The sequence below is a fragment of the Schistocerca serialis genome, chromosome 7 (assembly GCF_023864345.2).
Source record: "Schistocerca serialis cubense isolate TAMUIC-IGC-003099 chromosome 7, iqSchSeri2.2, whole genome shotgun sequence".
Taxonomy (NCBI): domain Eukaryota; kingdom Metazoa; phylum Arthropoda; class Insecta; order Orthoptera; family Acrididae; genus Schistocerca; species Schistocerca serialis.
The window spans coordinates 533235138-533251481 of record NC_064644.1 but is presented as its reverse complement, the minus strand read 5'-3'; the positions used below and the strand labels follow the sequence as shown (position 1 = coordinate 533251481).

The window sequence follows — 16344 nt, the reverse complement described above, 5'->3', positions numbered from 1 at the left end:
GAAGTGTAATGGGGTAAATCAGTCGATGCTGTGGGAATTAGACTAGAAAATCAGATACTGTAAGTAGTAGATTAGTATTACTGTATGGGCAGCAAACAGCTGACGTTAGTCGAAGTAGAAAGGATATGAAACGAAGACTGGCACCAGTGATAAAAGCGTTTCTGACATTTGCTAGCATCGAATATAAGATTAAGTTGTAGTAAGTCTTTTCTCATTGTATTAGTCTGAACTGTAACCTGTACTGAGGTGAAACGTTTATAGTAAATTCTTGCAACAAGTAGAATAGAAGCATATGAAATTAAGTGCCAGAGAATGAGGCTGAAGCTTACGTGTGTAGACTAAATAACTAATGGAGAGGTACTAAATTGTTTTTGGGGGAAAAATAACTTACGGCACAATTTGATTGAAAGCTCAGTTGATAGAGCACATCCTGAGACGTTATGGAATAGTCATTTTGGTAATGGGAACGGTGGGGGTGGGGAGGAAGAGGCGAGTGATAAAAATTACGGAGGCACACCAAGGCTTTAACTACAGTAAACTACTTCACATGGATACAGGTTGCGGTAGTTAAGTGAAGAACTGAAGACCAGAACAACAAAGCGACAATGAAGCTATTCTTCCCCACGGGTGAATGTGTACGTCAAAGAAGTAATGAGTGACATAAGAGAAATCTTCAGAGGAGAAGTAATGAGTGAAAAAAGAGAAATATTCAGAGATTTAATTCAAATATTGGGTGAAGGAGGTCAAGATTCATTTACAACATTGCCGCCTGTAGCCAATCTGCGGATAAGTCAGGACCTGTTGCAAGGAATGAACAGGCTACTGAGCACAGATGTCGATTCTGAGTAAGCCAGAGAAAGCCAAAAGTTATAAGAAGCAGCAGAAATGAGATTAGCAGCTAAATTAACATCAAAACTAGAGACTATTTACTAGGCGACATGAAGGTATTCACCTAACTAGGAAACAAAGCCGTGCATGATGGATGAAGCAAGAATTGGGTTACCACAGGCAAAGGCAGTATTCATTCCATAAAGAAGGCAAGTATAGTAAAGCACAGCCACTAATTGACAAAGAAATTTATGAGAATGCACGTCTGGGGATGGAACAGGGGTTGTGGGGAAAACGCAAAAGATTAGAATCGAAGAGTGTGAAATGTGGTGCTGGAAAAGGACACTAAAAATTAAGTGTAGTGATAAGCAATGGGGATGCTTTCCGCAGAATCGGCGAGAGAGAAGAACACGTAGTACATTAACTAAAAGGAGATGCAGGAGAAGTGTTCAAACATCAGTTAATAGCTTCCATATCACCAGAGGGATTTACGAGGGTCACTCCAAAAGAATTGCACACTATTTTTGTACTATTTTTGTAAAAATACAGTTTTCATTCTGCATGTGTGAAAGTTTTACAGTGAATAGATGCATGCTTCCCGCTTGTTCTCAAACTTAGTTCAACCTGTTCCCGTGAGTGGTGCCGTCACAGAATGTCTTCAAGATGGCTGCTACACTTGACGTTCGTCAGGAGCAACGTGTTGTCATAGAATTAATGTGCTGTGAAAAATAGACAGTGGGAAACATCCACAAGAGATTGAAAAAGGTGTATGGAGATGCTGCTGTTGGTGGGCAAGCAGGTTGCGTGACGAAAGCGGGCACGGCAATATTGAGGATTGTCCTCGCAGCGGCAGGCCTCGTACTGCACACACTCCAATGTGCAGAGAGTTAACGAATTGGTGACTGCTGGCAGACGCATCACAGTGAACGAATTGTCACGCTACGTTGGGATAGGGGAAGGAAGTGTTTGCAGAATACTGAAAGTGTTGGCGTTAAAAAGGTTTGTGCCAGGTGGGTTCCCAGGATGTTGATAGTGGTTCACAAAGAAACAAGAAAAACGGTATGCAGCGAACAGTACGAGAATGGTGGAGATGAATTTCTTGGAAGAATTGTGACAGGTGATGAAACATGGCTCCATCATTTTTCCCCAGAGACGAAGAGGCAGTCATTGGAGTGGCATCATGCAAATTTATCCAAGAAAAAGAAATTGAAAACCACACCTTCTGCTGGAAAAGTTATGGCTATGGTGTTTTTCGATTCCGAAGGACTCTTGCTTGTGGACATCATGCCAAATGGAACCACCATAAATTCTAATGCATATGTGACGACACTGAAGAAACGTCTAGGTCAACTGAGTCGTGTTCGACCACATCGGCAGAAGCAGGATGTTTTACTGTTGCACGACAATTTACGGCCACATGTTAGTCAAAAAACCATGGAAGCGATCACAAAAGTCGGATGGACAACACTGAAACACCCGCCTCACAGTCCTGACCTGGCTCCATGTGACTATCATCTCTTTGGGAAACTGAAAGACTCTCTTCGTGGAACAAGGTTTGAAGATGATGACTCCCTTGTGCGCGCTGCCAGACAGTGGCTGCAACAGGTTGGTCTAGAATTTTACCTTGCGGGTATACAGGCGCTGGTTCCAAGATGGCGTAAGGCAGTTGAGAGGGATGGAAGTTATGTGGCGAAATGAAAATATTGTTCCTCAAGGATGTATCTACACACTGTAAAACTTTCAAACATGTAGAACAAAAGATGGATTTAAAAAAAAAAGTGTGCATTTCTTTTGGAGTGACCCTCGTATAAAGGGAAGAAACTGCAGGAGAAAGGAAAAGACAAAACACAGCAAATATTTGACGTCGTTGAGTGTATGTGCTTCTCTGATAAGAAGAGGTAGACACGAGAGAGGAATCGATCATATGCCGCATAGGACCAGTCAGGAGTTTAGATAAGCGTTAGAATCAGACAGTCACTAAATCAGACAAATGAACAAGCTCACTTGGATCTAATATCCAGTAACTGAACAGCCACATATGCTAGTGGAATTTACTTTCACGAGGTAAGCGCACGGTAGTTTATCACAGCAATAGAGAGTCCGTAATAAATCTAGTCTATAACACAAGTTATTCTCAGGAATCATAAAACACGTTGTAGAGAAGGTACTCAAGTACACGACGTGAAGTTGAGGAGCACAGCGCTGCAGCATTAAGGCCCATACCCGTGTGTCTGACCTGGCTACGTGACCGCATCGTGTGGCAGTGCGCACATTTCAAACTGCTAACCCCGAACCTTCTTTTGCTGGGAAATCGAAATTTCTGTCAGGCCCTAACGCAATAATAACTACAGCATGATCAGCCAGCCATTACTGAGACATGGACATTTCGTTAAAGTCCATCGAAAATAGGTACTCCCACTGTAAAACTTGTGTATAGAGGCATGGCTTTAGTTTTATTAGAAAGCCGCCAATTTTATGACTGGAGAAACGTAATCAAAATATGATATGGTATGAGACTGAAACTATAAATTTAATTATGAAGCATTTGCTGTACAGGTGACGATGTATCACTGGGACCTACCACAAGCACTGCAATACATCGGCGGATGGCCAAACCCGCTCCTTGCCGACTATTTCGTGGAGTACGCTAGGGTGCTGTTTGACAACTTTGGCGACAGAGTGAGTACCCATGCCTCCACTAATTGTCACACGGGTTTCTTCCTGTTGTGACACATCCCTGACAGCCGTGATTCTTCAGGTGAAATGGTGGATCACGTTCAACGAGCCGGCAGTCTTCACCGGTGGCTACGCCTCTTCTGGCGGTCAGGCGCCCTCGCAGAACGCGTCTGGCATCGGCGACTACCTGGCCTCCCACACCGTGATCAGGGCCCATGGACTCGTCTATCGCCTGTACGACGAACAGTACAGGGCCACGCAAAATGGTATGATTTTAAACATCGCTACGCTTTGCCTGATACACTGAATTAGGTTAGATGTACATTTCGTTTCAATATATCCACACTCAAGGGATCCTTCAGGAAGCTGAACACGTCAGAAAACAATATTACGCAAAAAACATTTTCGAAGAAAAACCATGTTAATGTATCTAATAAGATCTCAAGTTAAATACTTCTCATGGATGTGCAATAGCGCAAAAATCGTAAATGTGTTTTACTTATAAGGTAATATCAAATTTGTTATAACCCTTATAAATGTTCAATACACTGAGCTGCACATGACAATTCTTAGGCCACTGTAGCCATGTATCATTAACTAATAGAACCCAGTACGTTGTCCTCGATGGTGAGTGTTGATCGGAGGTGAGGGTATCATCTGGAGTGCCCCAGGGAAGTGTGGTAGGTCCGCTGTTGTTTTCTATCTACATAAATGATCTTTTGGATAGGGTGGATAGCAATGTGCGGCTGTTTGCTGATGATGCTGTGGTGTACAGGAAGGTGTCGTCGTTGAGTGACTGTAGGAGGATACAAGATGACTTGGACAGGATTTCTGATTGGTGTAAAGAATCGCAGCTAACTCTAAATATAGATAAATGTAAATTAATGCAGATGAATAGGAAAAAGAATCCCGTAATGTTTGAATACTCCATTAGTAGTGTAGCGCTTGACACAGTCACGTCGATTAAATATTTGGGCGTAACATTGCAGAGCGATATGAAGTGGGACAAGCATGTAATGGCAGTTGTGGGGAACGCGGATAGTCGTCTTCGGTTAATTGGTAGAATTTTGGGAAGATGTGGTTCACCTGTGAAGGAGACAGCTTATAAGACACTAATACGACCTATTCTTGAGTACTGCTCGAGCGTTTGGGATCCCTATCAGGTCGGATTGAGGGAGGACATAGAAGCAATTCAGAGGCGGGATCCTAGATTTCTTACTGGTAGGTTCGATCATAACGCGAGTGTTACGAAAATGCTTCAGGAACTCGGGTGGGAGTCTCTGGAGGAAAGGAGGCGTTATTTTCGTGAATCGCTACTGAGGAAATTTAGAGAACCAGCATTTGAGGCTGACTGCAATACAATTTTACTGCCGCCAACTTATATTTCGCGGAAAGACCACAAAGATAAGAGAGATTAGGGCTCGTACAGAGGCATATAGGCAGTCATTTTTCCCTCGTTCTGTTTGGGAGTGGAACAGGGAGAGAAGATGCTAGTTGTGGTACGAGGTACCCTCCACGCACCGTATGGTGGATTGCGTATATGTATTTAAATGTAGATGTAGATGTGAAACATAAAAATCATTTTACAACTCATATTTACAAGGATGGCATTACTGCTCTGAATTTGAATAGAATTCAGGTTGTACACGACACTCATTGTTTGATATAATTAGTACTATATACACATCAGGAGGTTCTGCTAATAATTTCATCAGTGGAGTAGAAGGAGTTGAGCTCCAATTAATCTTTAGGATCCTCCTAAACTAAATGTTATTGTTCAAAATTGGTTCAAATGGCTCTGAGCACTATGGGACTTAACATCTATGGTCATCAGTCCCCTAGAACTTAGAACTACTTAAACCTAACTAACCTAAGGGCAGCACACAACACCCAGTAATCACAAGGCTTTTATTGTTAGTTTAAGTTTTAATGACTGGTGGGGAGTTACAGGAAATGCATGTTCTTATTCAAGAATAATAATAATCTTAATCAAGAATAATAATAATAACAGTTTTGTTCATCCATTGATCGTTTTGCACAATGATATAAACACGTGACTTCCTAAAGACGTATACACTCCGTCATGCAAAATGGAGATATTGGCCTATACATACAAAGACGTCTCTCAAATGCGTATCAAACCATTGTATGTATGTGGAGAAAATACATTAATGTATATTTACAGATTTAAAGGCTCAAGGTGTCACAATGTTTTCCATAGTAAATTTTTAACAAATAGAATTATAAGTAAATTAGGCATTTTTGTATTATTAATTCACACAATATCTTAATCATTAATGAAAATATGACTACCATTACAACCTGAACATTTTTCCTATACTTTTAAGCAGATTAACAGCCAAGGCTGTGATGACTGGTCGCGAGTCATGCTTGGGTAGTTCAGTTGGAAGAACACTTGCCTGCAAAAGGCAAGGGCCCCAAATTCGGGTCCCAGTCCGCAACACAGCTCTAATCTGCCAGGAAGTTTCATACCAGGGTGCGCTCTGCTGCAGAGTAAATGTTGCATTTTATAAAGGTGAACGTCTTTACTAAGCGAAATAGAAGACGCTCACTGAGACGGTATCTGACATTCATCTGGGTCTTCAAAAATACCAGTCTTCCACAGTCATATTTGAGACACGAGAGGAAGAAGTGATTTACATCAGTTTCCAACTCAGAATCACACTCACAGACATGAGAACCGGTAAAGTAGTTTCTATGTAGAGAAAATATGCGTGGATAAAGTGCTGTCGAATGATGGTAGAAATCATTGACCGCTCCAAGTGTGTCCTCGTAAACAATGGTCTTGAAGGAACTTGAGGTTGTAATGCTGCATTATCTCCACATTTCGTTTGTTGGGGCATATTCCACATCTCTTGCCACTGATATTTTCTGTGACTCCAAACATCACAAGCAATCAGGTGGTCTATATATGGCAATGTAGATGCAGCTGGACATATTCCATTAGCATACGCTGTTTGTAAGTGTTGGTTGCTTTATTGTATCTCTGGTGGTGAATATTTTTAAGGACACTGTGAGTAGGACACGATTAATATATTTTAAGCAGGAAGTTGAAGATACAGACCTGTGTGCTTGCCACTATCTCCGCCGTAAAAGTCGAAGCGTGTTTGGATAGTTTGAAGGCTTTATTGACTTGGATCTGAGGGCCTACAAAAGCACATAGAGGCAAGCAACATCTTATAGATAGCAAGACGGAAGACCAAATTCCAAAGCTGTTGGACGCAGTCCATGATCCACTTTTGGAGACAAGACAATCCATGAATTCCATGCTTTTGTCTGTTCTCCCAGCTTGTGCCTTTTGTACACTTGGTCTGCACCAGTCTGAGCTTTACTCCGAGCATGGAGTAGTGGATTCGTCTACGGGGCTCGTAAAGATATTTTTCACTTTAACAAATACTGCGAGAGGAGAAAAAAGTGAAAATGGCAAGAGAAAAAATCCTGGTGATAACCTGAGATCGAAGCCGAGAATTTCTGCATAGTGTATTTCAGTGATTATCTAAATGGCAATCTGTTTCAGGTAGCGTAGGAATCACGCTGAGTATCGGGGGAAGTGAACCGGCATCAAATTCGACAGAAGACTTGGAAGCCGCAGACAGACAGCTACAGTTTGATGTAAGTACGGTATCTGCTACAGCTGTGTTTCTAGTTCGAAAACAAGTTGACCGTTGTGTGATTTCAGGCTTTCAGAGAGAAAAATTATTTTGAAATATTCTGGGATAGTCACTCGGCTAAATGCCCGAGGACAGTTCAGAACTTTCAGTCTGTCGCTGTCAAGTTCTAATTATGGACTACCATACCATACATCTATATCTACATCTGTACCCAGCAAGCCACTCTGCGGTGCTTGGCAGAGTGTACTTTCTTTATCACGCCACCCCCCTCCCACCCCACCCCCACCCCCCACGTTTTTACGTTCCAGTCACGAATGTTTCACTGAAAGAACGATTATTGGTAAGACTGCACCTGAACTTGAATCTCTCTTATTTTACGTTGATGATCTTTTCGCGACACATACGTGGGAGGATCAATATTTTTGTTAACTCTCCTAACTTGAATACACTCTGAAGTACCAAGGGGAGAAATCCAAGAGTCCGGAATCAGATGAACGTGATGGCCACAGCCTTGCTGAGCCTCTGCCTCTCCATCTTCAGGTGAATCTTCGATTTAGGTACTCGCTTACAATGAGAGCAAAATCACGGGCTGCATCCGTGTCAGCATTGCTTTCTTGCTGGAACTGAGGTTACAGGAGTTGTTCCAGCGTATCAAGATGAATGTGTCCTGTAACTGTCTCTTCTGCAAACATGGTGGGTTCATAAATCACAGTCTTTGTGAATTCAAACCACATATTCACTTTACTCGTGTCTCTTTCCCGTTCGATGGTAACTTGAGGTGGATCCTTATCCATTAACGGCAGCTATATTTGTTACGTTTTGCGAAGATGTGGAATGTGGCGCCATTAGTAAACAAACTGTGATCCATGAGAAGTTCATTGTGTGCACCTTCTGTCAAATTAAAACACAAAGCTTTGAGAGCTGGATAATCTTCATTATCTAATTTGTGAAGCATTTCTATAGCGTGAAGTCTAAACTGTCAAATTCAACGTTTAAATCTTTGCTTAAACGACGTTTTGATGCATTAGGACACATTTCGATTGCTTTTCTGATTAACTGAATAGTCTGTTGGGGAACTAGAATTCTCCCGTAGTGTGATTCATTGGGAAGGTTTCCATTTCTTTGGAATTTGTTAACAAATAACCGGATGTTTGCCCTCGTTGGTGTTTGTTTATGAAATTTTCTAGTGAACTCCTATTGAGCCTCTATATACGATAATGAAAAGAAATGCCGTGTGACGAGGACCTCCCGTCGGGTAGACCGCTCGTCTGGTGCAAGTCTTTCGATTTGACGCCACTTCGGCGACTTGCGCGTCGATGGGGATGAAATGATGATGATTAGGACAACACAACACCCAGTCCCTGAGCGGAGAAAAACTCCGACCCAGCCGGGAATCGAACCCGGGCCCTTAGGATTGACAGTCTGTCGCGCTGACCACTCAGCTACCGGGGGCGGACTAGATAAGATAAACTGCACAATCACGCATGTCGCAATCATGCATTAACAACAGCCACACATTCTCCTATCATAAGTAGTCTTCTTGATTATCTTGGAAAAATACATCAGGCCATGCTATCACATTAAATGATTATAATCATGTATTACATAAATACACCCGTTACTCCTTACAATCAGAAATGGATTGAGACCTTATAACCACCCTGCACATTGTGATTTCGTAAGCTTTCCCAGCGTTATAACTTAGTCTTCTGGCTTCTGCAGCCGGATCTTCACGGCAAGCTGACACAGTATTTCAACGGCCCACCTGGGCGTCGTATTCAGGGGAGACGCTGGTATTGCGGAGTGTCGTCCAACTAATGCTGCTCTGGAGCCGGGGCCCCTACAGATGGGTCAGCAGGGAGTCCTCAGTGTTGCATCATGGGACTCGCTACGGGTAGTACCTTATGGCCCACACATTCTAATTAATTTATGGAGGGCAGCAACCTTAAAACCAAGATATTTCTAGAGAAATGTTAAGGACCTAGTTTGGCCACATAGATCCGATGTCCTTAATTGTTCCTTGGAACACTTTAATTCCCTTAACCCTGGATGTGGAAACTGATGGAAAGCTCCCATCCCTGGACGTTCTCGTCTGCAAACAGAATGATGACACTCTGAGACATAGTATATATTCCAAACCTGTACATACTGATCGCTATCTGGATCAGTATAGCTATCACACACCGTACCAACGCAATGGGATTCTTAGGTCGCTGCTACAAACAGCATATACCATATCTCACACGGGAAGCTTTACACAGGAAATTGAACTCCTAAATTCGGTATTTAAGTGGAAGAGATTCTCTGAGAGGCAGATCCGTCATGCCTCCATGTTCATATATTCACTGTAGCGAGGTGAGTCGACATCAGTTGCTTTCCTACCATATACTGGGAGCATACCAGCTAAAATACGGAGAATTTTAAGAAATTTAACAAGACTGTCTTTCGCCCACCAGCCATCGTAAATGTCTTTTTGGATTCTGATACAGGTGATTTGGTGTCAAAGAAGTCCAGTTTTTGTAAGATTCCATGCCACTGTGGTAAGATTCCTACTGTTGAGTACAGGTGGATGTACCAGTACCACCACACAATGTTACAAAAACCCAAAAAAATCCGCTTGGTAGAGCATTGGTTACCCAAGGGAAAGACAATGAAAGTTAATGTGACTCAGATGATTGCTGCCACTTCTCTTATCTCGGACTGTGTTCTGCGACAGTCTATTGAAATTAGTCTGGCTAGTGAACATATTTATTGGGTCAAGGGCTGTATACTCCCAGCAAGTCGTGGGACCTAGTGCTGACATACATTAAAACACGACGTGCTTCATTGACAGAAGGATCTAAGGATGAGTTGTGGTAGTGATACCTCGTTTTTGTTTGCCTTCACGACTGGTAGCACTGCTATAGACGAATCGGCATAAGAGAATCGCTGGCAGCTGCTGCAGTGGGGCCCGCTTAAGTCAACCAATCCCATAAGGCGACTTCGTAAACGTCTCTATGGAGCTCCTCAGTGTCGTCGTAGTTCTACAGATGACTATTGTTTTCGCCTGCAGGCAGCACTAAGCAGCTGAAAGCCAGCAACAGCGCTGCCAACTGTCAGGGATCCTCATAATCTGACAGGACTACTGTATATTTTGCAGTGGAGGCAGCACTAACAGCATTTGGCAGATGTGCAGATTACTCTCTGCTGGTCTGTTTAGGAACACTGGTTGCACAGCAGCATCAGCAGGATTTCACCTGAAGATGACAGCTTGGTGAAACACTGGAATATCGTCTCAGCTTGACTTGAAGATCTGGTTGCAAACCTGAGAAGAATATCACAGCATAATGTATTAATTTAAAATGTTTCCAGCTGAAAGTCTTGGACTCTTACTTCAGGAGAGGAAACCATACTAACTGCCAATAGCTGATTATCTACTGGTTACACATAAGCTGTCATGTCACATAAAATTCTTTGCTGATACCATAGCATTTGGTTTTTCATAAACAAATCCTTTTCTGTGGTTGAAATAATAATTGGCAATATTTGGCATGTTTACCAAATTTCACCATCTATATTCCTTGGTGTTGATCAGGCTGGACTCTACGCACATCCCATCTACAGTCAAGACGGCGACTACCCAGCTGTAGTGCGTCAGAGGGTAGATGCAAACAGTGCAGCAGAGGGGCGACCCCGATCACGGTTGCCAACTTTCACTCAAGAGGAGATCGCATACATCAGGGGTAAGCATGTGCTGTTTTACCGTCTTCATTTTCCCTCGATGCTCAACGTATTGATTTCCTCTACAGAGCATCAGATATAATAATGTAAGTACTATTTTTACTCTTCCCATTCTTGTTATTTCGTTTAGAAAAGTAGAAGCAAATTTTTCATATAGTTCAAGCATACTTCGTGCTTAACATTTGGCACATGTGGATCTTCATTGCACGTATCGCCACATCCCACATAACCGAGGTCACTAATATCCAACCCCCTTTTGTCCATTCTCAATTTTGGAAGAAACTGTTTCTGCCAGTATTTGGTTGACAACCATAAAATGAGAGATCGACACCCTATGCGCCAGTATCCCTTGTTAACTTCCAATCATTCTTCATAGCGTGCTGTCGGCGTTGATGTGGAAGAAGCCATGAATAATTTGTGGTCAATGAACTTTACATTGAGGGTTGCAAGAGAATGTCACGATGTCAGCATGAGTTTCTGCAACCAACTGAACAGCAGTGTGAAATTTCGTATGAGACCCAACAGATGAAGTTTTTACTTCTGTTGTCGAAACAAGTGTCGAGAAAATATCAAGCGTTGGACAAATACTATTCTATTGCTTTAAACACACATACTAGTTTTTGTGAAAATCACAGCACCAAGGAAAAAAATCTGCTTGAATTAGAGAAAGTTCATTTTCCGCGCTTTGTAAATAAAGTATAAAAGTGAAGTATGTAATGGCGTTTCGTAACGCAATTCGTGACGCAGTAAATAATTTATAATAAAATGGATCTCTATGTAGCCTTGATGCATTTTCAAAGTCACAGCTTTACTGACAAATTTGGAATGGACAGGAAATCAGTTATATATACGTGATGTCTATAAGGCTCTGAGGACTGGCTATCAGCAAAAATATGTCTCAAGAATATGCACCAGCAAACACAAACTTCGTTTTGATAATGCTATGGGGTACCTGTATGAATTCGTTATTACCAGTGACACAGGACGAAGAATCACATACCCTTTGTTATTGTCAACGATAAGTTCTCTGCTTGTACTACAGTTGGCAGGCCGGGGTGGCCGAGCGGTTCTAGGCGTTACAGTCTGGAACCGCGCGACCGCTGCGGTCGCAGATTCGAATCCTGCCTCGCGCATGGATGTGTGTGATGTCCTTAGGTTAGTTAGGTTTAAGTAGTTCTACGTTCTAGGGAACTGATGACCTCAGAAGCTAAGTCCCATAGTCCTCAGAGCCATTGGAACCAATTTGTACTACTGTTGTTATGCTTGCAGAACTGGTAACATTGCAATACTGCACGGTTTGTTTGAAAATGGTAAGCAAAGAAAATGGTCCCTCCTCTACCATCAGTTTCTTGCTGATTGTCGTAGCGACGGAGGGTGGCATGCAGGAGGAATAAGGCGCAGGTCGTTCCATTCCAAACGAAGGATAACAAGACTAGTGGGCAGAGCTATGCACTATTTCAGTGATGTTACTTTCATGTACTCGTACAAGGGCTGAAGATCGAACAACTCCGTGTAGAATTCAATGTTGCTTGTGTGGGCTCAAACGGAAGGGAATCCGTCTTCCTCCGTTCATTCATGAGATACAGGAGGCAGCAGATAGTGGAATCCCTCAAGATTACCGTAGAAGCGATGTGTTGGTTCCTGAAGAAGTTCTTCCTATGCTCTCCCGTGACATAAGCAGGCCACTAATCTTTGGCGCTGCACTCTATTGCCTACAGATGTATCTGATGTCTCGTGTAAGTCCAAACTGGTATGGGTCCCTCACAACTCCGCTGCTTCACCACGTCATGCCAGTCTTCTAGACTTGAATATGACTTCATAGAGCTCACACTGTTTATTTTCCTGCCAGGAACCCATTTTTTAAGGATTATTTCCAATTTTATACCTGAGGGAATTTTGGAATGGTACATGTTATCCCAACGAAAATTCAAAATCGTTCACAGTTACAGTTCTTCTTGGCTGTTGAACTTTGCTTCGTCCTCTGAGTAATCATGGTGATTGCAAGAGTACTGGGCCAAGTGGAGAATGCAAAAATAGTGGGTTCAGTTATGATTTCGTCTACTGCGAGTCGGCGAAACATAATCCTTGACGGCTGTCGTGGGCTTGATGTGGCTACTTCGCACTTACACCTTAATCTGTCACGTAACGCTATTTTGTGTACGTTTCTATGGATACCGCTCGGTTTCATCGCAACTCTACAATGATGAGCCAAAACATTATGACCACCTGCTTAATAGCTTCTTTGTCCGTATTTGGAAAGAAATACATCACTGATTCTTCCTATCAGGGATCCGACAGTTTGTTTTTAGATTTGTGGAGGCGTGTGGCATTAGATGTCTACGCACAGGTCACGTAATTCATGTAAATAACGGGCAGCTGATTTGCGTACGTGGTGATGGCGTCCAATAGCGGCCCAAATGAGTTCCACAGGATTTACTTCAGGCGAATTTGGTCACCGAGAAATCAACGTTAGTTCACAATAATACTCTTCAACTGTTGCACAGTTCTGGTTCCGAGACATGGGCAATTATACCTCTGAAAGATGACATCGCCGTCGGGGAAGACACCAAGCATCAATGGATTCAGGTGGTTAGCAGCTGTCAGCGTATCTTCGATTACTACCACAGGTCTCACGCAAGTGCAGGATATGTGTCCCATAGCATACCACTGCTCCCACCAGCCTGCTCCCGTGGTGCGCTGCACGTTTCGAGCCGTTCCCCAAGATGACGGCGTTCTGGACGTCTCCACAGCGACGTAGGGTAGAAAAAATGTGTTTCACCCGAAGAGCGTCCACGTGTCGACGGTCGAATCCCAACGGTGCCCTGCGCAGTCGTAATTGACGATGTCATTGGGTCAACGTGTGGACACGGAAGGTGGGGGAGTGGGTCCGTTGCGGAGTTCCATGTTCAACAATGTCCGATGAACGATGTGCTCCAAAACACTTCTGCATGCAGTAGCATTGTGCTTTTTCAGCAAAGATGCCGGAGATCGCCATCTATCCTACTTTACAGAGCAAACATGCCTCGACGTCCGACCATTTAGCGCCTAGTGGTAGTTTCACTGTCCTTCCACTCTCTCCGTAGATGCTCACGTCAATAGCACGTAAAATTCGACCAGAAATACTAGTTCACAGGATCTGCGTAATAATAATCTGCGCTTTGTCAAAGTCGCTTATCTCTATGGTTTTCCCCATTGGCAGCCAATATCTTCGCTAGGTGTCTACTCAGATTATATACCTTTATTACCACGTTACGTCCCCACAACGCCACCAGGTGGTCTAATGTCCAATGGGCAGTGGTCATAGTATTTTGCTTATCAGTTTTTTGCGCCTCGATGTATATGCGGCTACTGTTTTCGCCTGTAGCATTTGCGTTTCATAGTCGAAACCTAACAACAGCGGTGCCAATTGTTAGGGATTTTCTTTCTCCGACTCTATTACAGTGTTACGTTAGATATGTATTGCATTATTCCAAAGATTTTGAGAATCAGGTTATCACAGCTTGTTTATACAAAAAGAACTCATTGCAAATGTGCCTGCAGCTGCTTAATTTAATATAATTTAAAATGATTAAGAATCAACTGTACTTACCACATCAATTAGCTGTAAGTGCAGTCAAAGCAAAAAAAATTCTGAATGAACTTCATGTATTGATTGTTGATGTTACGTATATTTTTTGCCAACATTCACTATTACTCATGTTGTCTTAAAACTAACACGATTCTATGTCTTTATGTGAACTGGGAGTGCATTACTGTAACCGCCTGATACTATACGAGTTGTAAGGCGTCCGGCTTTCACGGACCTTACATGAGTTTGATCCATAACGACAGTACGATACAGCATGAGATCCTCAGAAAATAATAATTATATTATATCTGTGGTGTCACCGCCAGACACCACACTTGCTAGGTGGTAGCCTTTAAATCGGCCGCGGTCCGTTAGTATACGTCGGACCCGCGTGCCGCCACTGTCAGTGATTGCAGACCGAGTGCCGCCACACGGCAGGTCTAGAGAGACTTCCTAGCACTCGCCCCAGTTGTACAGCAGACTTTGCCAGAGTTGGATCAATGACAAATACGCTCGCATTTGCCGAGACGATAGTTAGCATAGCCTTCAGCTACGTCATTTGCTACGACCTAGCAAGGCGCCATTACCAGTTTATATTGAGATTGTAATTAACGTATCATCAAGAGCGATGTTCTCCAATTATGGATTAAAGTTAAGTATTCGAAGAGCTCCCTACTTTATTTCTTAGACTCAACTCCTTTAACTGTTCCAGACCCCACGCCAGCCTGCGTGAGCTTAAACGCGTGCATTTCGGCCTCCTCTAGCAACACGGTGTTGGCTCTTCTGCCAACACATCAATATCAACATAAGGCAATTGTATTAATCTCATGTACCGAAAACTAACAAAACAATATCTACCAATATGGACAGGCGCATAAATAAACAGCTTAAAGTGAAATGCATTTTTGAAACGAACCGAGCAGCTGGTTAATGGCATCGGAATCACCACTTAACAAGAGAACGGCTAGCTTCAGCGCAAAAACGGATAAGGCCACAACAATATATTATTCCTTTTAACGTAAATACGGCAGGGACCGACCATAAGTGGCTGGACGGCTTTAACAGGGCTAGGCTGCGGCCCAGCAAGAAAAATAAAATTCACCTCTAACGAGACGGCGATTGGCTGAAGCAATACTGGGCGACGCAGACGTGACGCCATGGAGAGATCCTTTTTATATAAAAGCATTTTGAGAACGAAAATTTCTAGATATATCTCTCGTTTCACAGCGGATCGTACAAGTGTGTGGAAAATAGCGAGGACGTAGAGAGCTTTGCTATCGTGGCGACAGATAGAAAAGAGGTAGTTAATTATTGCTGCAGGAATTTTTGCGGGCAAAGAAATTGTGCACGTCGCTCCAACCGTTAGCGAGTGTGCAATAGCCATTATTTCAACTAGGGAAAAATTAACGTTCTACGCAACGCAGTAAAGTTGAGACTGAGTGAATCCAGTGAAGGCCAAAGTAGGGAATTAGCGTTTCAGATCCAGCATAGAGACAACGCCGTTGCAGATTCCGCTTGGTGAAGTACCATTATACATTAGGCCACAGTAAATGTTGAGTCGAGATTTTGCTCACTCCAACTTGCATACGCTTTTACCATTGAATATCAAACGCTTGGATACTAACCTACCCTCACATTGAGTACATGGGAGTTTTTTCATTGGTTCAAAAAGTAAATTAATTCTCCTCCAACTCACTCAGTGCATTGACCAGCTACGACATTGTAGATTAAATGAGCTAATGAAGATTTTAATAATTCTTTCATGTGATAAAATTTTTTTCGTATATTGAGATAACGATTTTAACAATCGTCAGTTCGAATGTCCAAGAGTTAAATATTTTGTTCTTGAGTGTCAAAAGTAATTGAACGTGATTGTTGTGTATCACTAGACACCTGAAAGCACAGTTGATAAATTATATG

At 42.7% G+C, this 16344-nt stretch overlaps 1 protein-coding gene across 1 annotated transcript in view; it reads left to right on the top strand.

Annotated features, from left to right (window-relative positions):
* Positions 1-16344, top strand: part of LOC126413215 (lactase/phlorizin hydrolase-like) — a 159076-nt gene that overhangs the window by 130133 nt on the left and 12599 nt on the right. The window contains exons 15-18 of the mRNA XM_050083112.1: positions 3385-3507; positions 3587-3770; positions 7043-7137; positions 10711-10858. Coding sequence (XP_049939069.1) covers positions 3385-3507; positions 3587-3770; positions 7043-7137; positions 10711-10858 — 550 coding nt within the window. The remainder of the gene's footprint in view (positions 1-3384; positions 3508-3586; positions 3771-7042; positions 7138-10710; positions 10859-16344) is intronic.